The sequence below is a fragment of the Gorilla gorilla genome, chromosome X (assembly GCF_029281585.2).
Source record: "Gorilla gorilla gorilla isolate KB3781 chromosome X, NHGRI_mGorGor1-v2.1_pri, whole genome shotgun sequence".
Classification (NCBI taxonomy): domain Eukaryota; kingdom Metazoa; phylum Chordata; class Mammalia; order Primates; family Hominidae; genus Gorilla; species Gorilla gorilla.
The window spans coordinates 43,097,207-43,124,747 of record NC_073247.2 but is presented as its reverse complement, the minus strand read 5'-3'; the positions used below and the strand labels follow the sequence as shown (position 1 = coordinate 43,124,747).

Genomic DNA, 27,541 nt, shown 5'->3' with positions numbered 1-27,541 from the left:
TTTGTAAGTTAGAAAGGCAATATTTGAATTATTCTGGTTTTATCCCAGGGTTCAGTTGAGACCAAGTGGTTATTTTCTGTTGAGGTTAGTGTAATTGTGATTACACCAAAAATCACTAATTCTTCCTACTATATTGTAATCTTTGTGCAATCAGGAAGGAACAAACTCATCTGTGCATATTTTACCCAAACCCCCACATGGTACCATTTATCTGACAAATGTTTATTGATCTTTATTTGCTTGTAATGCATAGTGAGAAGGACAGAGGGCATCTCTGTTCTAGTGGAGTGCCTATTATAGTAAGTAGAGACAAAAGGACTAAACTGATATATAAGAAATTATTGATTAGTGATAATACTATGATTAAAAAAATGACAGAAATGGTGAATTACTAGGGAGCAACATTGGATAGTTTGCTCATGAAAAGCTGCTCTGGGTAGGTGACACTTATATTGAGTCCTGAATGATAAAGAAATGATTTAAACATCTGGAAGAAAAGCAATCCTGGTAGAGGGAACAGCTTGACACATTTTTGGAAGAGAGACAAAGCAAGTCATTCTGAAACACTGTGAGGGTGAGAATGGTATACAATGAGACTGGTGAGGTAGGCAAGTGCTAGATCACATAAGAATTTCAGGTAAAGAAGTTAAATTTTCTTTCTTAGTATGATAGAAATCTATTGGTTTTTATAAATCAGACTGACATCTGATTTGTAGTTTGAGCGGAAGAGAAAAAACCAGTAAAGGAGCTAAAAAGTAGCGTATAGGCCAGGCACAGTGGCTCACGTCTGTAATCTCAGCACTTTGGGAGGCTGAGGTGGGTAGATTACCTGAGGTCAGGAGTTTGAGAGCAGCCTGGCCAACGTGGTGAAATCCCGTCTCTACTGAAAATACAAAAAATTAGCTGGGCGTGGTGGTGTGCACCTGTAATCTCAGCTACTCAGGAGGCTGAGGCAGGAGAATCCCTTGAACCCGGTAGGTGGAGTTTGCAGTGAGCCGAGATCATGCCATTGGCATTCCACCCTGGGTGACACAGTGAGAATCCATCTCCAAAACAGAAAAAAAAAATAAAAAAAGTAGCACATAGGTAGGAGGGTAATCAAGACAGGGTGTCAAGAATGAGGGAGTGGCCAATTAGGTTAGTAATCAACATGTCAAGTAAGACGCTATAACAAATGGTTATTGAATTTAGGAACATGAAAGTTGATGGTGTCCTTTACAAAAGATACTTCAATGGGTTAGTGGGCAAAGTGAATAGTAGGATAAATATGTAGACACAGTAACTATAGGATACATTTGTTTTTTTTTTTTTTCAGTTAAGGGGAACACATAATAGGACAGTAGCAGGACCGGTTTGTTGGATCAAGAGTTTATTTTTATGGTAATGGAGAACTTCAGTAGAGAAGAAGAGCCTGAAAATGCCAGAAGTGCTGATAGTTGTAGGAAGAAAGTCCTTGAAAGGGAGAAAGGGGGTGGGACGAGAAGGAGAACATCCTGCAGTACCTTTCTTAACATTTGTCTTCTCTATATACTTTCCAGTTAAATTAACAATAGAACATATAAATTTTGCTGAGCGTCATAGCAGAAAATTGGCTTCGAATGGTTTTAGTTTAATAAAAAATAGGATTCCATGAGATGTAGCAGAAATAAATTTCACCATTTGAGAGCAAATCATTTCAACACACATGTAAGAATATTATTTTAATTTCCTTTAAAACATTTTATCTTTCAGGTGCTTCAAGAAGATCTAGAACAAGAACAAGTCAGGGTCAATTCTCTCACTCACATGGTGGTGGTAGTTGATGAATCTAGTGGAGATCACGCAACTGCTGCTTTGGAAGAACAACTTAAGGTCAGATTATTTTGCTTAGTAAACTAAATATGTGCTTTAAAAGAACTATAACTTGAAAAGTATTTTAAAAATTTAGAATGCAATTTATATATTAAAATACTTAGAATACAATATGTGTACAATATACACACACTCATCAGCTAAAGTGCTGTGATTTAAAGAATTCCATAATACTGATACAATAGTCACTAACTGGAGATGGGTAAAGTCTAATACTTTACCAGAAAATTTCAATTAATATTAAATAAGGCTGAGAAGCAGGGGTTGAAGGGAGGTTACTGGTTAAAAAAAATTTAAATGCGGACATTTTTCTAAGGCATGGAGTATTTCCATTTGAAATAACAATTGAAAGCACCCATTTCATCATTAGCTGACCCAGTGTGAATAGTTTTCCAATATAATTCATCCAAGGTGATGCTTGTGTGGTTAAGGCATCTTGAAAAACAGTCCGTAGAACTCACAGATCGTTGTATGGTGGGCCTATACTCTTCTGTATTTGTTTTCTACTTGCTTTCATTTTCACCTTATTTTCTGCCTTTATTTCTTTGGCCCAAAGACATCTACTAAATATCGGTAAATGTACTGATTATCCCTAATTTGCTTAAACTCTATCTGCATTTGTCCATGATTGCATATCCCTTTAATGGCTACTGCCTTCCAGCCTCCTCTTTTCTCTTCAATCTTCTTTCCTCTTTTGATGTTCTCATTTTGCCTCTATATAGCTCTGTAGTGTCATGTGACTTTAAGATAATCTAGACTAGTATCTAAAAGGGCAGCATTAAAAGGAATCAAGTGGAGAGAAAGCCCTTGCTATAACTTTTCTTTCATTCCATCCCATCCGTTCCCTCAGTCCCAAAAGAATCCATGCTTGAGTTCTATACTTTATTTAACTATTGGCTGGAATTGTCCTGGAATAGCTCTGCTTCCATTTGACTTTGAAACAGAGATGATTCTTAGGTTCTTTGCAAGTGATATAATCTTGTCTTACCTAGTTTAATTTTTAAACGCAAGAAGAAGAGGATGAGAAGATGGTACAGAAGGAGGAGTAAGGAGAAATCATAAAGTATTAAAAGATTGATAAAGTATAAAAACATAAAAAAACAAAAATTTAACACAAATACCCTGGGTATATTATAATTCTAGGGTAGCTTCAGAGACTGTGGACTATAATATGTTTCATACTGGACTGAGAGGGATTCTGGTAGAAGTAATTACAAGAATTACAGGAAAGAGAAACAGGTATTTGGATCCCCTAAAAGAAAAACAATCATCAGGACTCAGAGAAGGATCTTAGCAGGCTTTTTGTTAGAGCAGAGTCTGGCTATCCATAACTTATTCTTCAAAACCTATTAGTGTTGAGTGCCCATCTCACGCCTTGTCTTCCTTCGCCCTGGCATCCCACATCACCACAATGCCTTCATCCATTGCACTAAAATTCTGTTGAAATGCCATCCAGAGGCTCAAAAAGGATAGCCAGCTGTCTTTGGTAAAGAGGTACAGATGGGGGAAAGTAGGAAGGGAAGTCCCCATTTAGTCCAATAAGGAAGAGAGATGCATACTTAACACCCTGAGTTAGAACTCTAAAAATACTTCCAATAGGATATATCTGCATGTATTGATTTATTCTGTAAATTCTATTATGATAATATGTTAGGATTTCTCTAACTTTAAAATACTTTTAGAGTCTTCTTTGGAAAAGGTTTGAAGAAAACCAAAGACAGGTCAGAATATATGCTTAGAGATTCTGAAAGATGACATAGCTTATGAACTGTAATATTCTGAAAAGTGTACTCTCCGATAATTAGATTCTCTCTCTCAAAGGTTCAGCTTGTCCCTCAGCAATGTTACCACAGATTAGAGCCTTGTCCTTAACTTTAGAGGCTTCCAGGATGTCAGTGCCTAGAGAGTCTGTTTCATATGCAGTGATGCCAGTTAACTAATTTGATTGAGAAATATTTTTATAAACTAAATTTTATAACTAAAATTGGTCATTTATATAGTCTTCAGTTTTAGAGGTCATTACCACATGTCTTTCTAAGCATTCCACATCCCATTTGAATTTTTTTCAACAAGTACTTGTTATGTTCTTACTATGTCCCAGGGATTGTGTTGGGTAACCAGGTAAGACAGTGAAAAAACGAATTTGTCACCGTCTACCCTGGTTGCGATGGGTAATTTGAGAGCCTACTGCCTTCCTTGGAACCCTGGAACAATGGTGACTATATCTCAGGCTCCCTCTTTGTAGTAGAATGCTAATTCTTTGTCATCCATGGTCACTATGATAGGCAGGTAGGCATGGGAACTGCGCTGTTGGTACATTCAATCCAGTATAAAAATAGACATTAATAAAGTATTTTTAAAAGTGAGCAAATGTTAAAGAATGGATGCAACTTATTTATAAAGGCAAAAAATAAGCTTTTGTGACAGGAAATTACTCTGACTTAGACTGAACTTTGAACGCAACAGATGATTCCTGAGGAAAGTTTTCTTTAAGCTAAGATCTAAATAATGCATTGGAGGAAAATGATAAAGTGTGCATGTAAGTGTCATGGGATCCTTGTGTGTCACTTTGCCAGCCAGAAACCTCTGTGGCCAGCAGCACCTCTGCCTGGGTTTTGCTTGTGCCCACTGGGCTCCTTCCACCCACTCAGCCTGGCAGGCTGTGCTTGGCTTGCACTACTGGCCCGGATCCCCATGCCTGCCAAGGGCAAGCCAGGCACGAAGCAGTAAGAGTTATGTGAGCAAGTAAGCATGAGGCCTGGCCACTGTGCACAGACAGGCATGCCAGCTGCAGCGGAAGGCGGCTCCAGGCGCCAGTACAGGTGGCAGCTCCATGTCAGGCTGTGGCTGGACCAGATGTACCACAAGTAGCTTCTGCTGCAGGCCCCAATGTCTGGAGAGGGGAACGCGGTGGCACCTGAAAGCTCAGAGACACCAGGAACCACAGAGCCCCAAAGAGGGTGTTACAGCATGCCACAACCCTGGCTTGAGGAGCCCCCAGGTCTGGGCTCTGCAAAAGGCCACAGCTCTTCTCTCTTTCTCATTGCCCATAGCATGGTGAGTGGGGGGCATGTTTTAGCCCTGTTTGTGTTACAGCTCTTTTTGTCCTGCCATTCAGCAAGTCCTGAGTTCTTGTCCCATGTCCAGGAAGAATGAGGTACATGGACAACTGGAGGGTGAGCAAGGTGGAGAGGAGCTTCATTGAGCGAGAGAACAGCTCTCAGGAGACCATGGTGGGTAGCTCCTTTCCACTGGCAGGTCGTCCCAGGGAGTGTGCAGCTGTGAGTAGAGAGGAGACCCATGGTGGGTGGCTCCTTTATGCAGGCAGGTCATCCTGAAGAGTCAAGGAGACACAAAGTAGGTAGCTCCTTCCTGTGGCTGGTAGTCCCAATGTCTAAGTTTGTCTGAGTCTGGGATTTTTATGGGCTCGGAAGGGAGGAGGTACATGCGAATTGGTCCATGGACATCCATGGATAGGCCCAGAAAAAGCACCATAAGTTCTCATTCTCGGCCACAAACTCCACCCAGCACTGGCAGCCCAGCCCCCAGGCTTCAGGCCATTCTTGGCTTGAAGGAGGGGTTTCTCCGTGCATCTGCCCCTTTCTGCCCAGGAGCCAGTCTGCCTTCTGCCACCATCAACATGCCATCCATGTAGCCTAGGCAGTTTATAGCAAGCGGTACCTGCAGGCCCACACCGAACCATCCTCAGTCCCCACTCAGCCTCTCTCCCATGCTCATCAGTGCCCAAAGTCCAGAGGGACCCAAGGCAGCAGGGGGCTGGCATGCCAGCACTGTCCTGAGCACACACATAACCAGTCAGGTTGCGACAACACCTGGGCTCGGCCGCACCTTTGGTTCTCCCAGGAGCCAGTGTGGGGAGCGAGGAGATGCCAGGGAGTGGGAGCAGGCACTTCTTAGTATGTGGAGGCAGGGGTGTTTCCCAGGCCCCCAAGAGTGCAGGAATGCCCAGGTCCGGAGCTGTGGCTGGGTGGCTGCAGCTGCACCTGGAAGTGTGGGGCTTCCACCCTGCCAACTCAGTAGGGAGCAGGGCTCCTGCTTGTTCCTGGCCCTAGGTGGCTCCACAAAGTGCACAGCCCTGGCCACGCCTCCCTTGTTGCAGCTGGCATCTTTGCAGTGGCCGCTGCAGACAGGCTGCTGCTGCCATCATAAGGGAGATTGGTGGAGGTGGGTAGAGTTTCTAGGATGGATAAATGGTAAATCAAGAGAGCGTGGTTTATAAAAACTTGCATTAAAAAAGACTATAAAAAGACCATAAAGAAAGCCTTTTGTTCTTGGGAGATAACTGTTTCTAATAAAGAAAGAACGAGAAACACGGTTAAGCCCATAGCTTATAGAAGATGCTCTAATGAAAATGTCTTCCAAAGAAAAAGCAAAACCATTAAATCCCTATTTTTAGATATGTTATTCTGTACAAGTTAAAAGTTGAGCGCCAACTATACATGTATTGAAGGTCTGTGTGGTCATAGAACCAGGAGAATTTCTGCCATATAAAAGGCATTTGAATTATTTTGTTAAAATACTTTAATATTGAAGTTACTGCCTAATATTTTGGAGAATTAAAAGTATATGAAAAGAATGAGGCCAGGTACAGTGGCTCACACCTGTAATCCCAGCACTTTGGAAGGCTGGGGAGAGAAGATTGCTTGAGCCCAGAAGTTCAAAGATTAGCCTGGGCAACATAGCAAGACTATCATATCGTATTTTGATTTTCCTAATAAAAATAATTATAAAGAATGGATAAAGACAGAGTGTATTAAGGTTCTCTAGAAGGACAGAACCAACTGGATGGATGGATGGATGGATAGATAGATGTATAGATGTGTATATAAAATATACATTTAGGAGTTTATCATGGAGAATTGGCTCACATGATTACAAGGTGAAGTCCCATGATACGCCATCTGCAAGCTGGGAGAAGAGAGAACCTAGTAGCCTGGTGCAGTCCAAGTCCAAAAGCCTCAAGACCAGAGAAGCTGACAGTGCAGCGCTCAGTCTGAGGCCAAAGGCCTGAGAGCCCATAGGAAATCACTGGTGTAAGTCCCCCAGTCCAAAGACTGGAGAACCTGGAGTCCTGGAGTCTGATGTCCGAGGGCAGGAGGAGAGGAAGCCACCTGCCCTGCAGGGCACAGGAAGAGAGTGAGTAAACTTACCAAGCAAGCTACTTTATCCCTCTTCTCCTGGCTTTGTTCTAGTCTAACTGGCAGCTGATTGGGTGGTGCCCACCTACATTGAGGGTGGGTCTTCCTCTCCCAGTCCACTGGTCCACATGTCAGCCTTCTTTGGCTACACTCTCACAGACACACCCGGAAGAAACAATACTTCATCAGCGATCTAGGCATCCCTCAATTCCGTGAAGTTGACACATAATATTAACCGTCACAACAAGTATTCTATTTTCAAGAAGGAAAACCTGGAAAACACAATTTTGGATCAGATTATTAAACATGAGGCCGTGCTCACTGGTATGGTTTCTCACTTATCTCATGCAGTTAATAAACATATTTATTGCCTGAAGGAATAATTTTTGCAAATGAGATAGTTTTCTAAGAACTAAGCTACATTCGCTAAAATTGAGTCATGTAAACCAACTTTATATCAGATGACGTTAAACTATTTGTAGAAATACTTTGTGGTAGTATTAAGACAAATTATTTTGTTAGACTTATTAAATTGGCTGATCCAATGGAATGGAATGAATATGAGGTATTTTGACTTTCGTAAAGGTTTTAGCAAAGCCTCTGCGTGATACTGTTTATTGGTAAGGTGAGTCTATCTTTCTCTATGAGTGTTCGTGGGTGAGTCTGTGTTTTAATATATTCCTTTCTAGTATCTGACTTACGTGCTAGAGCATTGGACTGAAAATGATTATACACCTTTATTCAACCTACAGTGTTGGAAAATTCTGGGGAAGGAAGCCATTTGAGGATTTAGCTGGGGCTCTGTGTAAAGTGTGCCCCTGTAGGAGTGGTTAATGGAATATTTCTGCTCCCATATTAACTTAGAAGGTTTATAGCTATGTCCTGAGGAGTTAGAATATTATATACAAATGTTACATCCTATTGTTTCAAGTCAGAAAACTCATGTTTATAGTTCGAAATGTTGCTGCTTTTTAAAAATGCTAGTAGTATAAATCAATTGAATTAGTTTGAGATAAAAAGGGTCTGACTTCCCATCTATAGATATAAATGTAAATATATATAAATGTAAGTGTGTAAAAATACATGTAATAGTGTCTATATAAAAATATATGTATAAATGTGTATATAGTTAAATTTATATACATCTCTTTACGTTTGTATATATATACATACGTACATCTTTGTACATATGTATATGTATGTATATACATACATATACATAAACATAAGCACATATGAGATAGAGTGCACATGCTTACTTTGAAACAAGCTTGATATTAAGGATGATACAGATTCTTAGTTAATGCAATCACAGACTGTGATATAGTGTCTAGATTACATGAACTAATAATTATACTCTATGCTGATTTGAATACACAGTATTTTACGCCCACGATTGGTACTCTATCTTAGCGGGATTTTCTCAGATGGCAGCATCCTGTAAAGAATATTTGTAGAGTGGGTGATTATTTAATTAAAAAATAACTAATCATAGGGAAATGGCACATGAACACTATTGTGATGGTGAAATAGGAAGGCACTTTCTCTATGGTTTTTCAAAATGTCATAATATCAGAAACAGACAGAAGTTGAGAACTCTGGATGTCTTCTGCCCAGATCTTTCCTGAGTCCATTTTCTTCTAATTATCTTCTGAACATATCCTTGAAGTCCAAACAACACTTCAAACTCAACAAGATGAAACTTAACTCACTGTACATTGCCTTCCTTTAAACCTGCTTTCCTTACTGAATTTCTTATTTTTGTTATTGCACTAGCATTTATCATGACACCTGTACCAGACACCTAGAGTCATCCCAAATTCATCCCTGTCCTTTCCCTTATGAGCCCTTTGCATGCAATGTCAAAATATTTCTTAACCTTATCTTGTATTTATTATTTCATCTTTGCTCTTGTCAACATTTCTCAAGGTATAGGCCATATCATAAGCCCCCAAAGTCCTTGCCTTCAGTCTTACCGCTCTTCCACCCAATCTCCACATTGAAGTCAGTGTGGGTTCCCAAGAGCCTGTTTAATCGTTCTCCTTTGCTTAAAATCCTGAGTCACTTTCCAGATTCTGATACTTTGGCCTACAAGGTATTTGATTACCTGACTCCTACCTGTCTCTCTAGACTTGTCTCATGTTATCTGCTTTATGTCCCTCAACCTACATTGATTCATACAAGCTGTTTCTGATACCCTGTATGTTACCACCTCTTTGCACATACAACCGGGTTTAAACAGACGACTCTGCTTCATAAGATCTGCTTTGATAATTTCATCTATGTATAGAAAACTCATTTCAAGTTTTCCTCCATGAAATTGGCCACTCTACCTAGTGATGACTACTCCCTCTTTGTGCCATGTCTGTACCCTAATTATGTCCGTTTGGGCACCGATCATATACTTTTGCAGTTAACATTAATGTGCTTTACTCTTTTATTAAAATCTAAATTACATGAGATGTGTTTTACACATTCTTGCCTGCATTGTCAGATACAAGTAATCAGTAATTCTTGTGAGATAACTGAATGAACCTATGAACAGCTGGTTGGATATAATTCCAAGAAAGAATTTTTGACTTAAAAGGGAGAGCTTTTTGTTGTAAGGTAATTAAGAGGAGAAACTCTAGAAATAGACCCTTCCTGCTCTGTTCCTTACCTACAGTATATCTTTGGGCAAGTCACTTAACCATCCTTGGCTTTAGTTTCCCCATCTTTAATATGAAGATTGTATTAGAACCTACATTATCAGATATCTGTAAAGGGTAAAAGGGTAGTTGAGAAGCTAAAGCATTTAAAAATCACTGAAATATAGTTAGCAATAATAATATTAGTTACTATTATTATCATCATCAGCCCAGAGCATTCTTACAATGCGATAAGAGTTGTGGAAAGTGGTGAGCTGTTCTTCATTAGTAATATTTAACACAAACTGGAATCTCATGTTCAAGTATGTTTTAAAAGAGGTGACATACTGAGTGGGAAGTTAGACTTGATAACCTCCAATGTCCCTTCCAATACAGGTGGAGTGCAAGAAAATAAAAGGAAATACTGCCCAATCTTATCTAGTAGAAGCATAATTCTCCCTCATTCTGTAGAGAACTTCAGCTTTAAAAAGCGTGATTCTCAAAATTACTTTGGTAAGAAAAAACAATCTGAATATAATGGCAAAATATAAAGAAGTCAAACACTTCATTCTGCCAATTATTTTGACCAACAATGATAATTTTTAAAGGGGATAAATCTGGATAAGTAGACAATAAGAATGACAGACATTTAATGGTAACATCTCTTTGGACATTGTTGTTAGTGTCGTTAATAGTTTTAACTTGTGAAACATGAGTATCACACAGGTTACAAAGGGAATGTGCTATATCTCAGTTACAAAGAGAATGTTAAAATAACAAAGCCACTTGGAAAGAAAATGCTATACTGTGAAAGGTAGTTGTTCAGAAAGACGATAAAGTCAGATTTTTCTCTCATCACCTAAATGTCAGTTAGGTAACTGAAATTTTTATGGTACATATCTTCGGGATAGTATGAGAAAGAAAATTTTATAGAATGTTAGACCCTTTCAAATTAAGAAATAGAAGTTATTTATGAAGAGGAATATGGTTGAAACATTTTGATGTTTCACTCTAGTTCCTAATTTTATATTTGGTGAATTAAATACATTTAAAAAAAACCTTTAAATGTGATGGAAATAATCCACAAAGCTAAGCATCAACATTTGTTGCCCATGAAGCAATAAGTATAATTATTAGCTTGCTTGTTATTTTTCAGGAGTTTTACATGCTTTGTATGTAATGCCGACCCTATATCACAAATGAGAAAGCCAATGCATAACGAAGTTAAATCCAAGTTCATATAGCTTGCAGGTGGCAAGGCTGACACTGGTATTCAGATATGTGATAACTCAACCTGAGATTTCTCATAATCTCTCAAATTCGTAGTAGAAAATTGCTATGTGGCCTTGAGAAAATTATGTGATTTTTTTCAGTTTTGGTTTACTAGTCAGCAAAGGGGGAATACAGAAACCTATTTAACACAGTAATGTATTTGTACCTGTAAATTTAACTCATTCATGTAAATACTATCTATCTGTATAAAATGCAATATGTATTCATATATATATCAATATATATAGCATTTGCATGAATGAGTTAAGTTTACAAGTACAAATATATATAATATAAACATATATTTATTTATTTTAGCACGTGTCACACTCAATTGCATTAGTACATAAATATTTTTCTCTTCTAGAACAACACTGTTCTAGAAGAGAATGGTTTATATATATATAGTTTATATAAGCAGTATATATATATTAACACCTGTCACACTCGATTGCATTAGTATATAAATTTTTTTTCTTTTCTAGAACAACACTGTTCATTAAGGAAGTTGCTATACACCTTTGGCTATTTTGAGCAACTGAATTGTGACTGGTATGCTTGAGGAACTGGATTTTTAATTTTATTTACTTAAATATAAAATGGCACATGATTCAGTTATTAGAAAACTTTTGAGTATGTTTTGAACAGCTTTGATATGTGCATTGTTTTTTCGACTGCACATTGTATCAAGTATAAATAAATGTTGAATATTCTAATGAAATTTGAACATCCAAAGCCAATGTGCTGTAAGTATACAGTTAATGCTAGATTTCAATTTATGTTATTACACGGTCTGTTGTAATACATTTGGCCAATAGGGTGTTACGTAGATTTGAAAGAACACAAAGTCTGGATTACTCAATCTGTTTTCTATTCTGACTTTATAATTTATGAGTTGAACAATAAATTCTCTCATGATAAAAATTATCAAATGAAACTCAAAGATAACAGTGATCATAATACCCACCATACAAAATTACAGGAGAAATATAAGCAAGTATGCTGGAACAATAATATTCTTTTTTTTTTTTTTTTTTTTTTTTTTGAGACGGAGTCCCGCTCTGTCACCCAGGCTGGAGTGCAGTGGCGCGATCTCGGCTCTCTGTAAGCTCTGCCTCCCGGGTTCATGCCATTCTCCTACCTCAGCCTCCCGAGTAGCTGGGACTACAGGCGCATGCCACCACGCCGGGCTAATTTTTTGTATTTTCTGTAGAGATGGATTTCACTGTGTTAGCCAGGATGATCTTGATCTCCTGACCTCGTGATCCGCCAGCCTTGGCCTCCCAAGGTGCTGGGATTACAGGTGTGAGCCACCACGCCCGGCCACCCGGCCGATAATATTCTTTATGAATGCAAGTGTTAATACATGGATAAAAAATTTTTAAGTTTACTGATACATAATATTTGTACATAGTTATATAGTACATGTGATATTTTGTTATATGCACGGAATGTATAAATTATAAATACCTGAGGTGATAGATACCCCAAATACCCTGAGGTATTTATTATTTCTATGTGTTGGGAACATTTCAAATCCTGTCTACTAGTTATTTTGAAATATACACTGTTGTATATAATTATATAGTCTTCCTACTCTGCTTTCGAACATTAGAACTTATTCCTTCTATCTAAGCGTATGTACCCATTAAACAACCTCTCTTCATTCCATCCACACACCCTTCCCAGTCTCCAGTATCTATCATTCTAATCTCTAGCTCTATGAGATCAAATTTTTTAGCTCCCACATGTGAATGAGAACATGTGGTATTTGTCTTTCTGTGCCTGCTTATTTAACATAATGACCTCCAGTTCCATTTATGTTGTTGCAAATAGTTATATTTCATTCCTTTTTATGGCCAAATAGCATTGCATTATGTATATATAACCTGTTATCTGTTTATCTGTTGATGGTTCTGAAAAAAAAATGCAAACTTTTTATGGTACTTTTTAAATTGAAGTATCAAGCAAAGTACATAATTTATAATTATAGCTTAAAGACTTATTACTGAAGTAACATACCATGATTCCACATCCGGAAAAAGATAGTATGTTACCAGCAACCAGGAAACCTCCATCAAGCCCTATGGTATCATAAACTCTTCCCACCTCCTCAAAGGTAATATGTATCTTGAGTTATAATGTTGCAGGTTAGTCTTGCTATATTTTTAACTTGATGTAAATGAAACTTTTATATATGCAGTTTTTTAACTGGCTTTTTTCACTGGATACTATATTTGTGAGATTCACTATGTTGCATATAGCATTACTTTATTAATTTTCATTGCTGGATAGAATTACTTTGTATGAATATACCACATTTTACATATTCCGTTCAGAAAACTGGAGTTGTTTCCAGTTCGGAAGCATTACAAATAATTCATCTATGAACATAAATTGTACGTATATTTTTGTGTATATATGTAAACTTTTGTATTAGGTATTTACCTAAGAATAGAATTTCTTAATCATTGGGTATATGCATATTTAGCTTTCAAGATATTAACAAAGGGTTTTCCAAAGTTGTATAAATTCATATTCTCACCAGTAGTAAATGAAAGTACAAACTGCTTCATATCTTCTTGAATACTTGTTTGTTAAACTTTTTAATTTGAGCCTTTCTGGTGACTTTATAATGTCATCTCTCATTTTTCATTTGTATATACTGATGACCAGTGAGGCTGAATACTATTTCAGTTGTTATTGGCCATTTAAATGAACTCTTCTGTGAAATGCCTGTTTTTCTACTGGATTTTCTATATTTCTCTTAGTGATTTATTTTAGTTTAAAATATATATATTCTGGATATTCTTTGTTGTTGTTTATATTACATTTTTCTTTTTGAATGGGTACCTTGCCTTTTCACTCCGTAATGATATATCTCTTCATAAACAGAAGTTTAAATTGAACATAGTTCACTTCAATATTTTTTGTTATGTTTAGTGTACTTTTGTCCTCAGTTTAAAAATAAAACTCTCTACTTTACAATTCTGAAGCTATGGTCCTGGGTTGCTATATAGGAACTGTTTGTTTTACCTTCCGTATTACAATCCACCTATTATTACAGGTATGAGCAAGGGATGAATGTCCATTTTTTCCCATATAGATCCAACTGAAACAACAAGTTGGCACTGTAGAATATTGAGGAAAGGATGGTCTTATTGCAAAGATTTTCAATAAGACCATCCTTTCCTCAATATTCTGTGGTGTCATCTTTGACGAAAATATTAGAAATAAAATGCCTATACATGCATGGATCAGTTTACGGACTCTAATCAGTTTTATTTCTCTACTTGCCTATCCTCATGCTAATACCACATTGTTTTAATTACTATAGCATTATGACAAATTTTAATATGTGGTAATATTATTTTTTTGAGATGGAGTTTCGCTGTTTCTGCCCAGGCTGGAGTGCAGTGGCAAGATCTCAGCTCAATGCAACATCTGCCTCCCTGGTTCAAGCAATTCTTCTGCCTCAACCTCCTGAATAGCTGGGTTTACAGGTGCCAACCATCATGCCCGGCGAATTTTTTTGTGTATTTTGAGTAGAGACAGGGTTTCACCATGTTGGTCAGGCTGGTCTTGAACTCCTGACCTCAGGTGATCTGCCAGCCTCGGCCTGCCAAAGTTTTGGGATTACAGGCGTGAGATACCAGGCCCAGCCTGTATCTGGTAATATTGTAAAAGAAAAATTGCACCAGACAAACAGGCAAGAAAGACTTTATTCAAGACTACTGAAATATGGATCAAGACTATTGCCATAGGAGAGAGAGATGGAAATCATTTCTACTGAAACAAAGACAGGAGAGAATTTAAGCACTGAGGAGAGCTAGTAGAAAAATACTGGAAGATATTAGGGGGTTAGGATGGTGATTAGGCAATCTGTGATTGTTAATTGGCACTTAATGAAGTTAGGCTCCTACGGTCCCACAGAGACTGGGAGATAGGTGTGCTATCATTAACAATTACATTTCAAAGAGATGGCTCCTAGGTCCTTGAGAAAGATATTCCCGGATTGTAGAAGATTTACATCTCGAAGAGGCAGAGAATATGTTTATGGTTGCAAGTTTCCCTTAAGTAAGTGCTCTAAGAAAAGAGAGGTCAGGAGCCTACAGTCAAATAAAAGCCTGTCTAGAGTTTAGTTACATTAAGTTTGTTTTGGTCAGTTGGTCACTAAAAGCCATTTTATTTTCTTCCTTTTTAAAGATTATCTTGACTGCTTTTGGCCATTTCGATCTCCATATGAATTTTAAGAACAGCTTGTGAACCCCTCCCCCAAAAAGAATCTGCTGTGGTTTTAATTGGATTTCATCTATTCTCTGGATCAACTTGTACAGAATCAACATTTTTATTATATAAAGTCTTTCAATCCATGAATATAGAATAGCCTTTCATTTAGTTAGGTCTTTATTTTCTCTCAATAATGTTTTATAGTTTTTAAAGTAAAGGCTCTTAAACTTTCTCTGAGATTTATTTCTAGGTTTTTTATATTTTTGCTGTTATGAATATATTTTTGAAATTTCATTTTCTATTTGTGCTGATATAAAGAAATACAGTTGATTTTTTTTCTTGGTCTTGTATCCAGGGACCATGCTACATTTACTTAATAATTTGAATACATTATCTATAGTATTATTCAGATGTACATATATAGGTTGTTTTTGAGTAATGACAGTTTTCTTTCTCCCTTCCCGATTATTTTTCATGTCACTAATTTTCCCTGACATATTGTACTGTATAAATACTCTAGTGCAATGGGAATATTGTGGATATTTATTTCTCATTTTAAGTCTCAGAGGGAAGACCTTTAATAAATAATCATTAAGTATGATCTTTCCTGTAGGTTTGTTGTAGATACCTTCTGTTCTTAATATTCTAAGAGGTTTTATCATTACCGGATGCCAAATTTTATCGTATATTTTTCCAGAATCATTTGAGATGGTCATATTTTTCTTCTTTATTCTGCTATATGTCAAATCACATTACTTAGTTTTGTAATGCTAAAAAAGCCTTTCTTCCTGTAATAAACTAAACCTGGATAAGACGTATAATCTTTTTTGTGTATTGCTAGATTTTCTTTGATTCATAGTTTTTCCTTTATGTCCATGAAAGTGATTGGCCTGTCATTTTCCTTTCTTGTAATATGCTTGCTAGGTTTAAGTACCTGATTATGCAGGCTTGGTAACTTGCTTCATAACTGGAGTTTGCAAATGGGAAATTTTTAAATTAAATTTTTACGTATTTAATACACATAAAAATGTCCATTTTTAATTGGAATTTCAAAATTACATTTTTCCAGATTTTCCATTTTGGAGTCAGCTCGAATCATTTGTGTCTTTCTAGGAATTGGTCTATTGCATCTAAAATTACAGATGTATTCAGATAAAGTTCTATTTAGTCCCTATGGTATTTAATAGTAGTTTATTAGCTACCATTGTTTGAAATTGAAAAAAATGTGACATGAACTAAGAATTTCTAACCTCTCTAGAGAAAGCAAATGATCTGATGATCCTTAGTCTGTTTTTCTACATAGTAACCAGAGCAGGAGTCAAGTTGCCCTGTTTTCTCTAGCACAGGCTCTTCATTTAGCCACAGTCCCCATTACTACCTATTCTCTTACACCTACATTATCTTATGCATTTTATTAGGTATGTACGTTAGAATTTGTGATTTCTTGTGGATGAAAAGTTGTGATGTCAAGAGTTGGCATGAGACATAGAGGGATATTTATCTTCTATGCACTTGCTTTCAAATAAGATACCTATTGGAGCCCGTGCTCAGTGGCTCACGCCTGCAATCCCAGCACTTTGGGAGGCCGAGGCGGGCAGATCGCTTGAGGTCTGGAGTTTGAGATGAGACCAGCCAACATGGTGAAACCCCATCTCTACTAAAATACAAAAAAGAGCCAGGTGTGGTGTCTCACACCTGTAATCCCAGCTACTTGGGAAACTGAGGCACAAGAATCCCTTGAACTTGGGAGGTGGAGGTTGCAGTGAGCCGAGATCGCGCCACTGCTCTCCAGCCTAGGGGACAGAGAAAGACTCTGTCTCAAAAAAAGAAAAAGAAAAAAAGGATACCTATTGGAATATGGCCCTGGTGTTTAAAAATGTAAAGGTAAAAATTTTCAACTCTTGTATAAAACATAAGCTTTATCAAGTATAGAAAAAAAGGCAAAAAATTTATCATTTATTGTCCTTGTAAAATGTTTCACTGTGTTCTATATTAAAATTCTATCATGCTCCAGATTTATCACATCTGGAATAAAGGCTGATTTTTTTATCGACTGAGCTCTAAATCCTTACTATCACAAGCATCTCAATAATTCATCACAGATTTAAGAGCACTTTCACATTTATTGATCTATCTGACCCTAGCAGTTACCTGTCTAGGAGAGTCTGTATTATTATCTCTATTTCATTGGTGAGAAAACTAAAGCACAGCAAGATTCAGTTTGTTCACAGATGTTACAATGTTGGGCAACAGTAGAACTGAAGTGAGAATGCAGGAAGTTTATACTTTATGTAATGATTAGCAGATTCAAAGATCCAAAAAAGATGATTCTAAGACAAAAGTTGGGGGGGAAAGCCACCTATTGATAACTACAGTAGTAGTATTCAGCTTTGGGATATTTGTGCAAGACATTAACCTCAAAGGTAAGGAGCCCACCTCAAGGAGCTCAGAGTCTGCGAGGTATAAAATGATAAGGAAGAGGAAACCTCAAGCTACCAAGGAATGCCTGGGAATGTGATGAATGCTGGAAGGAACACTGTTACGCTGGAATGCTCCTTAGGACTCCTGCTCTTTATTTTCTGGTATCCCAATTGAATAGACTGGTGGGAGCTGGAGAGTACAGAGTTTATTAAGCTGCCAAAAAAAAAAGTCATTAAATAATATCCTGCAAAGAATAACAGCAGTGACAACAACAAAAGGCTTTTCCAGATTTATTCGTTAGCACTTTGTATACTCATACAAATAAATAATATATGAGACTGACTGAAATAGCGTAGAGAAGAACATGCTTCTTCATGTTAAAATCTCACTACACTTTCAGCACAATCGCAAATACAGAATTTAATGAACAAATCAGTCATATTTACGTTTTAAAAATAAGTCCTGGCAAAGGCCACATGTTCTTAATCTGGAAGTGCAAGTTTTGCTGCCGTTTTATGATTAAACAAATATAGAGTTACAATGTCAAATGTTTTTGAATCACATTATAACATTAAGCTTCACATCCTTCTGAAGCAGATTAGATTAAATGTTAAATGTAGTCAAACTTCTGCTAAAACAAAATATGAAAAGACTCCAAAGGGATTCGGCATCCGGATATCTCACTGTAGGTTGTGTAGCACAAATTAGAAGGCATATCTTTTATAATGAATGCCCTACTGACTGAATACCATTATGAACGAGCATGAACTTGTAGCCAAATGGATCTGAGGTCAAATCCCAGACACTCAGTACTGTGCCTTCTGTGACCTCAGACAAGTTACTTAGCCTATCTGTCAGTTTCCTCATCTGTAACCTGCCCCTTTGGAAGTGACAGCTAAAAATTCCTTGAGTTCAGACAGGAGATTATTACAGGATCATTTAAATAGAAGTAAGAATTATACTTTTGAAAAAACTTCCAGTAGTTGTTTCATAACTCATCAAAATAGGTTTATCCGCCCTGTACCATATGTTAGACAGTGAAGATATAAGGTACACCATTTTATAGTATGGTGCTTCAGTTAAGTTTGTAGAAATGTGTAAAACTGAGAACCAAGCCATACCCTTGGCTAAACACTATTCAGTAGGACTCTACCACATTTCTGCCTCAAATGGATTTTTGTTTTTTTCAATGGTTTTTGATGTGATTTCCATTTCAACATCAGTAAGATTAAGTTGCTTATACTTTTTAACTGCATAGTTGTTGATAAAGTAAGAGAAAAATCAAGAAATAAGTGATTTTCAGAGGGCTCATTACACATAAAATTCATTTAGCAGAGAAGTGTATTATAGGGTCTTAACCTGCAATAAAATAAGATGGGTTGTTTTCTGCCTCCCTCTTTCATAAAGCCCCGTTGCTGATGCATCGTGTGGTCCATGGCACATAAGTGTTTCCGCCTTAGTGGATATACGCCTGGGAACACTCTATCTCTTAATGCCAATACTGATGGGCACAGTTTAGGTTTCATATTCTATCCCTGGCTCCAATAAATTCAAGGGTCACCATATTTAAGATTTACCTCCCAGGCTTGTCAAATTTTCCTCAGTTACCTTTATCCAAATGTTCTTTTAGTAGCCATTTTTCACTTTTGAATTGAAATAGCAACTCAACCAAACAAAGGAATTCAGATGAGAAATGTCCTTGGCACGTACAACAATATGGCATGTGAATTAAATGGGAGGAAAAAATCCTCCCCGTTGTGGATCTGAGCATGGACGATAATGGAGTTGTGATTTAGTCCATGAAAATGTTAGACGAAGTGAGCTGACCTTTAGCTTCACTTACTGCTGAGACAAAATGAGAACATAAATAAAAATTAACTTCTTTTACCATTTTGTGAGACTTTATAATTCATTGGTTTTACATTTATGTGTTTAATGTTTAGCTCTATAAAAATATGCATTATTGCTAAAAGCTCAAGGAATTCCTATACGTAAATAGAAACTCAGAGAAACAGAGTTGAAGTTACATATTTTTTTTTCTCTAGAGAAGAGGTTTCTAATCCTAATACAGTGGTTCTTTAAAAAATACATGTATTAGCCCCATTTTATCCAATTTCTTACACTTTTCTAACAATTTTGTTATAGCCATTCATGATAGGAACCAGCACCTTTGAGTGATTCCAGAGCTGAGGGATCTAGTCTTCCAATTGCTTTGCTTCATTCTTTGTAATTCAAATTAAGGCCAATATTGCTAAGCAATAAATAGGTAAATCCATCAATTTAAAGCCTTTTGTGTATATCTATTTATACTTGTGCATATGGCATCACAAAAATGTATGGGTAGATGTTTACAGCATATGAACAAGTAATTTCTAATTCACTTTTCTGCTTACACTGAGATCAGTGGAAAGCACTATGCCTGCCTTGCTACAGAAGTGACTTAGATTCAATTCATGGAGTATTTTCTAAGAGTAAGATAGGTTTAAGCAATAGAATATGTTACTAAAGGATATGTGTTCATGCTGTCTTGTGTTGGAAACCTTTAAAGAATATACTTGAAGACTAAATATTTATTCATAAAGATTTAATGGGTGCCTTTCTAGAGTGAATACTGTAAAATAGATGACCCTTGGCAGTTCTTAGATTTGATGTAAGAACCATGATCAAGCAAATTGTAAACAACGACCAACTCTTAAATAACTTGTTTCAAATTAATAATACTTTCCCATACATACTCTTTTTTAATATTTGCAATTCTTTAACGGGGTTGGTATTATTATTCGACAGACATTTAGCCACGTATTTCTTGAAAAAGAATCCATCTATCTTAATTGTCTTTTGTATTACTCCTTTGTGAGGGCTTTCATTAAAAAATAACATGGACTGGTGGCTTAAACAATACAAACACTTTCTCACCATTCTGGGGCCAGAAGTTCAAGACCAAGGTACTGGCAAGGATTGGTCTCTTGTGAGGCCCCTCTCCTTGGATTGCAGATGAATGCCTTGTTCCTGCATCCTCACGTGGTCTCTCCTCTGTGTTGCACACGTCCCTGGTGTTTTGCTGTGTCCAAATTTCCTCTCCTCATAAGGATACCCATCATATTGGACTAGAGTAACCCTAATAGACTCATTGTAACTTAATGGTCTATTTATAGGCACTATCTCCAAATATGGGCACATTCTGATGTAGTAGGTGGGGCATAGGGCTTCAACATGGATTTCACGGGACACAATTCAGCCTGTAACATCTTCTCTTAATATTTGGCATATCCAGATATTTGGTACATATTTGTTATGTAATAAATTCATGATCAATGAATGAATGCGTTGATGGCTGTCATTAACTGTAAGCTAGATATTAGCTGAATCATAAACTTGTTCCATTATTTGGATACAAAGGACACTTTAAGTGCCATTTTTTAAATAGTGATCTTAAATAGGTTGTCTATGTACCTAAAAGAGTGTTTAATTACGGCAATCCCTCCCTCCCTCCCTCCCTCCCTTATCCATGGTTTTGCTCTCCTTGGCTTCAATTACTGGCAGTCAACCACGGTCAGAAAATATTAAATGAAAAATTCCAGAAATAAACAATTCATAAATTTTAAATTGCATGCTGTTTTGAGTAGCATGATGAAATCTTGTGCCATCCCACCTCTGTCTCACCCAGGACTGAATCACCCCTTTGTCCAGCGTCTTCATACCTGTCAATGTTACCCGCCCATTACTCAGTACCTGTCTAGGTTCTTAGAAACACTGTCATGATATCGCAGTGCTTGTGTTCAAGTCACCCTTGTTTTACTTAGTCATGGCCCCAAAGTGCAAGAGTAGTTATGTTGGCAGTTCAAATATGCCAAAGAAAAACTGTAAAGGGTTTTCTTTATGTGAAAAGGTTCCCAACTTAATAAGGCAAGAAAAAAATTGTATGCTGGGGTTGCTCAAAATCTGCGGTAAGAACAAATCTATCCGTGAAATTGTGAAGAAAGAAAAATAAATTCATAAATACTATATGTAGGGTTTTGTACTACCTGCAGTTTTAGGCATCCACCTGAGGATTTTGAAGCATATCCCCTATGGATAAAGGAGAACTACTCTAGTTTTTTGTGACTCATACAGTGAACAAAACTGCAATATTAAATGCGTCCCATTAGTACATCTCAATTTCAATAAATTTGAAAATGTTATACAACCTGGAATAGGGGATCTTTATTTGGATTTGTGTTCCCACTAAAATTAATAAATTATACATTTCCACCTATGGGGTTACAAGCTTAAAATGCTGCTTCAGTGGATACTATATGTCTTGTAGCACTAGAGAGAAGACGCTATATATACTTGGAAGTCTCTATTTTGTTTATGAATATGATGCTATAGCTTGAGTTTGTCCCTTCTTCCCTTGACTGTCTTCTTCACTGGAGTTGATGGGCTACAATAAATTTCCCACATTTTGACTTTGTAGATCTGCATCATCACGTCAGGCAGATGGTGTAGTTTATACTTAAGAGATAAGATTTTCTCCGTTTGAAGTTTTTTTCTCCCACAACTAATCTATTAACTATTTTGTTATGTGCCATTTTACCTGACATGTACTGACAGGATCACTAGGAAGTTCGCTAAAAAAATTCAAGTATGTTTTCGAAAAAACCTACATATATTCCTTCGTAATAATTAGATGGTTGAAGTGACCGAATTCATTGATTTAAGCTGGCACATTTCCTGTGGGTATCTCGCATCACTGTTTGAGCACTATGGCTTTTATTGTAAACATAATTCAAAATAAGTTGAGTAGAAAGTGAAACTACAAAAAATTAACAGTTACATTATGCTGATAGCAATAACATTGATATTTATGAAGAAAAAAACTCACTTATGATTGAGCTGCATATAAGTACATGATTATTTTAATACTGTAGGAAAATGTTGACTGCCTTCTGTTTACCCGTGCGTGTATTTTTTTTTAAGTGGTGGTAGATTAAACAATTTAAGAAACGTGACTCTCCTAGTCACTTAGAAATAGGTGGATTAGGGCCAGGTGCAGTGGCTCATGCCTGTAATCCCATCACTTCGGGAGGCTGAGGCAGGTGGATCACCTGAGGTCAGGAGTTCGAGAGCAGCCTGGTCAAGATGGCGAAACCCCGTGTCTACTAAAAATACAAAAATTAGCCAGACATGGTGGTGGATGCCTGTAATCTCAGCTATTGGGGAGGCTGAGGCAGGAGAATTCCCTGAATCCAGGAGGTGGAGGTTGCAGTGAGCTGAGATAGTGCCATTGCACTCCAGCCTGGGTGACAGGAGCGAAATTCTGTCTACAGAAAAAAAATAGGTGGATTATTTTCATGATGATAATTTCATTTGCATTGTTTAAATCATGTGTTAATATCCTCTAGGTGGGTTAATACACATATGTAGTATAAAGTAACAGAAATTATGAGACCTTAGACACTGAGTAGATTTTTCAAAAATATGAGTTTTAAACATTTTTCTATCTCTAATTCTATATAAAATAAAGCACGTCAATATTTTATGATTTCTAGCTTTAAAGGTCCAATATATATGAGAAAATAAGTTTCTTATTTATATGAAAACGTCACAAAAAGTTGAAAATTGAGGCTATAAAGTGCATCATAACGAGGTTGAACTAAATGCCATTTTAAATGCTTCCTTTGCATAGAAAGCATCACAATATGTGTTTTCCTTCTAAAAATCATTGATAGTTGGTTTATGTTACATATTAAAATAGTGTGTGTTCTTAGACATTCATGACATGTTAATGATATAGTAGTTTTTACTCAGAGATTGTTAGTTTTCTCACTAGAGTAGTTTAGAAACAGAAAATCTTAATACTTTTGTAATAATTGAGAAAATTGAAAAATCTACATAGTAATAGAATTTAAGTTACTAAGAATTTTCTTCTACAATCCAAATGGTAGGCAATTCTCATTATGCAAGATTGTTTCAATTAAGAGTCTTTTGAGGCATTCTATTTAGTAGTTAGACTTTTATTCTTTAGGGTGTATTTTCAAACCTAAGGAAGATACACCTTTTACTTGTTCTCACTGCAAAATCCTCTCTCTATATATGTCTTTGTTATCTTACATTTGCTATGGAGCCATTTTATATAGTGGTATAATAACCACTTCATATTGCTTGTATCTTTGCTTTTCTATGAAAGGTACAAGACTTGGTGAGATAAAGACAAATGAAAGTTACACCACTTATTTAAATGTAAGCAGATCAGAAAGAGTGTCCTTTCCAACTTCTAGCATACATAGGAGACTGAGATACTTTGGCAAATTATTCATGCCATTTTTAATAAAACGTAGTTACTAATTGTTTGCTGATGCTGTGCTTGATTGTCTCTTCCCCAGGTATTGGGAGATCGATGGGCAAACATCTGTAGGTGGACAGAAGACCGCTGGGTTCTTTTACAAGACATCCTTCTGAAATGGCAACGTCTTACTGAAGAACAGGTGCGTCATGTGTGAGAAACTAGCTGTAAAAGACATGGGGGGATATTAAATTGGAAAAGTAAAGATTTATGTTTATTTATTCCTTGGAATTCTTTAATGTCTTGCAGTGCCTTTTTAGTGCATGGCTTTCAGAAAAAGAAGATGCAGTGAACAAGATTCACACAACTGGCTTTAAAGATGAAAATGAAATGTTATCAAGTCTTCAAAAACTGGCCGTATGTACTTTCTAGCTTTCAGTGGTCTTATAAAAACCCAGTACTGCATATTATCACTATTATTTAGTCTCTTCTATGCTATTGAATATTAAATGTTTATTTTTGCTTGGATCATAGATTATTCAAAGACGTTATATTGCTACTTTTCTGAATTAAAGTGGGAAAAAACTATAGGTGGATTTTCAACTTTGTTTTTCAAAGTTGTACTCTTGATAAAACATAGCATACCAGAATAAGACTTCAATTAAAATTATTAAAGTAATACTAAGAAATGTTTGTGTGCCTTTCATAAAGTTCTAAGCAGCATAGTTCTAAAAAAATAGACTGAAGTTGATTCTCAGAATAATATGGGAGAGTTACAAGTGACGGTTATCCTGACATTGATGGAGTTTAACCTTAGTTTATTATAAAGGGGTACCTGAGACTGGGACTGGGTAACTTATAAAATAAAGAGGTTTAACTGGTTCGTGGTTCTGCAGGCTGTACAAGAAACATGACACCAGCATCTGCTCCTGGTAAGTGCCTCAGGAAGCTTACAATCAAGGCAGAAGGAGAAGGGGAGCCAGTGTATATCACATTGCAAGAGTGGAAACAAAAGAGATAACAGGAATGTCCCAGACTCTTTTAAACAACCAGATTTCATGTGAACTAACTGAATGAGAACTGACTCATCATGAAAGGGATTGTGCTAAGCCATTCATGAGACATCCGCCCTCATGAGCCAATAACCTCCCACCAGGCCTTACCTCCAACACTGGGAATCACATTTCAGCATGAGATTTGGAAAACAGAGATCCAAACAATATCACCTAGTTTTTCAAGCAAAAAAAATTAAAGCCTATCAAATGACATTGATTATAAATACCTTGAGTGTTTTGAGAATGAGATTTCTTTGGCAATAAATGGATTTCAGAAAAGACTTCATTGAAACATTTGGTTTCAGCAGGAATTTCCAAGATTTAAAAAAAAAAAAACTCTAAAGTTTCTCTTACTCTGTGAATTTTATCATTTCTAGTAAAAGAGGCCAGTCTGATACTATGAGTTTAATTTTTCACGTGAAATATTCTACATTATGATTTCTTAAAATTTTTGATAGATTCGATTAAATGTTCATTTGATATGAACTTTTATAAAACAAAATGGTTGTAAGTAGTGTTTCATAATTTCACCTGAGTGAATCAATTTATATCTGTATTGATATTATGTATTGTACTTCATAATAATGCGATAGTTTCTAAACTTTAGTAAATTTTTCCACTCATTTTAAATACGTACCATTTTACCAGATATTTATTTGTTTCATACATTTTTTTTGCTCCATAAATGCTAACCCTCATTGGTCTTTTAATTTAAAATAGACTCACTTATGTATTACTTGTTATTACAAGCTAGCTTATTATTGGTAAGAAATTATTGCTCAAAGAATATGGACTTTATTAAGTGATGTGGCTGCCGAAAATAGAGTTCGGAAAAGTAACCTGTATATGTTTCAAAACACGAGTGCAAAAATATCAGCTGTATTTGTAGTTTTGGCCTGCAGCAGATGGGGAGCCATTGAGAGTTTGCAAAAGAATCATATTTCCATTTTTGTAATTCTTTTTGGTAGGAAGATGTTTGATGGTACGAGGACTAATCAGAAGACCTGAACTAAGTAGCATTGGGTATTAAGATAAGGAGAGAAACATTAGAATGTTAAAATGTGATGAATGAAACTTGTGATAAGAGGCAGAAGTTTGAAATGGTTCCTAGACATTTCTTTTGGTTGACTGGGTTCCTAGGAGGGTTACTAGCTCTAACAGGAGAATAGAAGAGGAATTGCTGGAATGACAAAAATGATAATTATTTCAGATTTGGATATATTCCGTGTAAAATGTCTTTGAGACATCCAAGTTAAAAATTCTTTCCATTAACCCGTTGGTTTACACAACTATAATCTCAGAAAATGGTTCATGACTAGTTATTGATTCAGAAGCAATCAAAATTCTTCTGAGGGATTGTGCAGAGTGACACATTAAGTGAAACGAATAGATTTCAGGGAGGAATGTCTACAGTCAAGGAGTAGGCAGAGGATAAGATGTTGACCAAAAGATTGAGCAGATACCACAAGGGGAAAGTGGTATCACAAAAGTGAGGAGAATAAATATTTCAAAAAAGTAGGAAGTGGTACACACCGTCACATGCCACAGAGAGGAGAGGATAAATTCCTGATGGATTCTATCGTATCTAGAGGAATGGATGCATGGATTACATCTCCTTAAAGCAGAATATTCCTTACAAACATTGTTCTTCTCAGGCAAAATGTGAATCCTTTCAGTAAATAAGTGAGTGACCACTGATTATCAAAATACAGTCATGCCCTCTGATTAGGAGCGAAGATATATTGCTAGTTAAATACAGAACCATGTGCTTCAGACAGTCAATCATAATGGTGATGGTCAGTCATATTCTGTGTGTTGAAAAAGTCACAAGCCTGCCCAGATTCAAGGAAAAGGAATTAGATTTCATTTCCTCATGGAGAAGCACCAAGGTCAAGTTATAGCAATGCATCTGAGGTGAGGATATTTTACAGCCATGTTTGGAAAGTACCACATGCCAGAATAGTACAGTTATTTTACATGATGATAAATTCCAAATCTTAATATCTAGTCAAAGTTCCTGCATATATTGTTGACTAGATTTACCAATCAAGAAAGTTGTTCTTAGGAAGACACAAACTGACAAAATCCAAATATGTTAAAGCTAGATGAGATTTTGCATCTCATCTAGTGTTTCTTCAATCTAATTACACATTTAAAGTTCATTAGGACCATCTACTCAGTTTGTTTCCAAGAGAATCTCGAGATCTAGAAAAAACACAGGATCTGTATCCTACAACATTAGTATCAGACTTAAAATGAACACTGAGACATCCAGACTCAGGTCCAGGCCTTTCAATCTATCTCAGTACTCCTCATATCAGTTGATTCCTTGGAAAAAATAGCTGCAACTGAGAACTGTCATTTCTAACAATAATGTGCCTCTACGTTAACATTTTTGTGAGCAGAAATCTTGGCTAGCCTCAGGGCCATAAAAATGCTCTTTTAACAAAGTCTCAATAATTTTCCAGTAGGATTAAAATTTGTATTATGTCACCTTGCTTGTGAACAAAGAGAAAATATGTTTTCTATAGGTCTTGTCATTTGATAGTTTAAGCCAATTAACAAAACCTGACAGCTGGTCTAGAATTTGCGGTAAAATTCCCCTGCTGACTCAGGCAGTGAATAAGAATTTAATGTTCATTAAAATATGTCACAATCTGA

At 36.5% G+C, this 27,541-nt stretch overlaps 1 protein-coding gene across 8 annotated transcripts in view; it reads left to right on the top strand.

The window, feature by feature from the left end:
- The window catches only part of DMD (dystrophin), a 2,091,067-nt gene that overhangs the window by 614,513 nt on the left and 1,449,013 nt on the right, over window positions 1-27,541 (top strand). For all 8 annotated transcript variants that reach the window (XM_055376532.2, XM_055376533.2, XM_055376528.2 and 5 more), the window contains exons 13-15: window positions 1,732-1,851; window positions 23,926-24,027; window positions 24,135-24,242. In XM_055376532.2, the coding sequence (XP_055232507.1) occupies window positions 1,732-1,851; window positions 23,926-24,027; window positions 24,135-24,242 (330 nt within the window). The remainder of the gene's footprint in view (window positions 1-1,731; window positions 1,852-23,925; window positions 24,028-24,134; window positions 24,243-27,541) is intronic.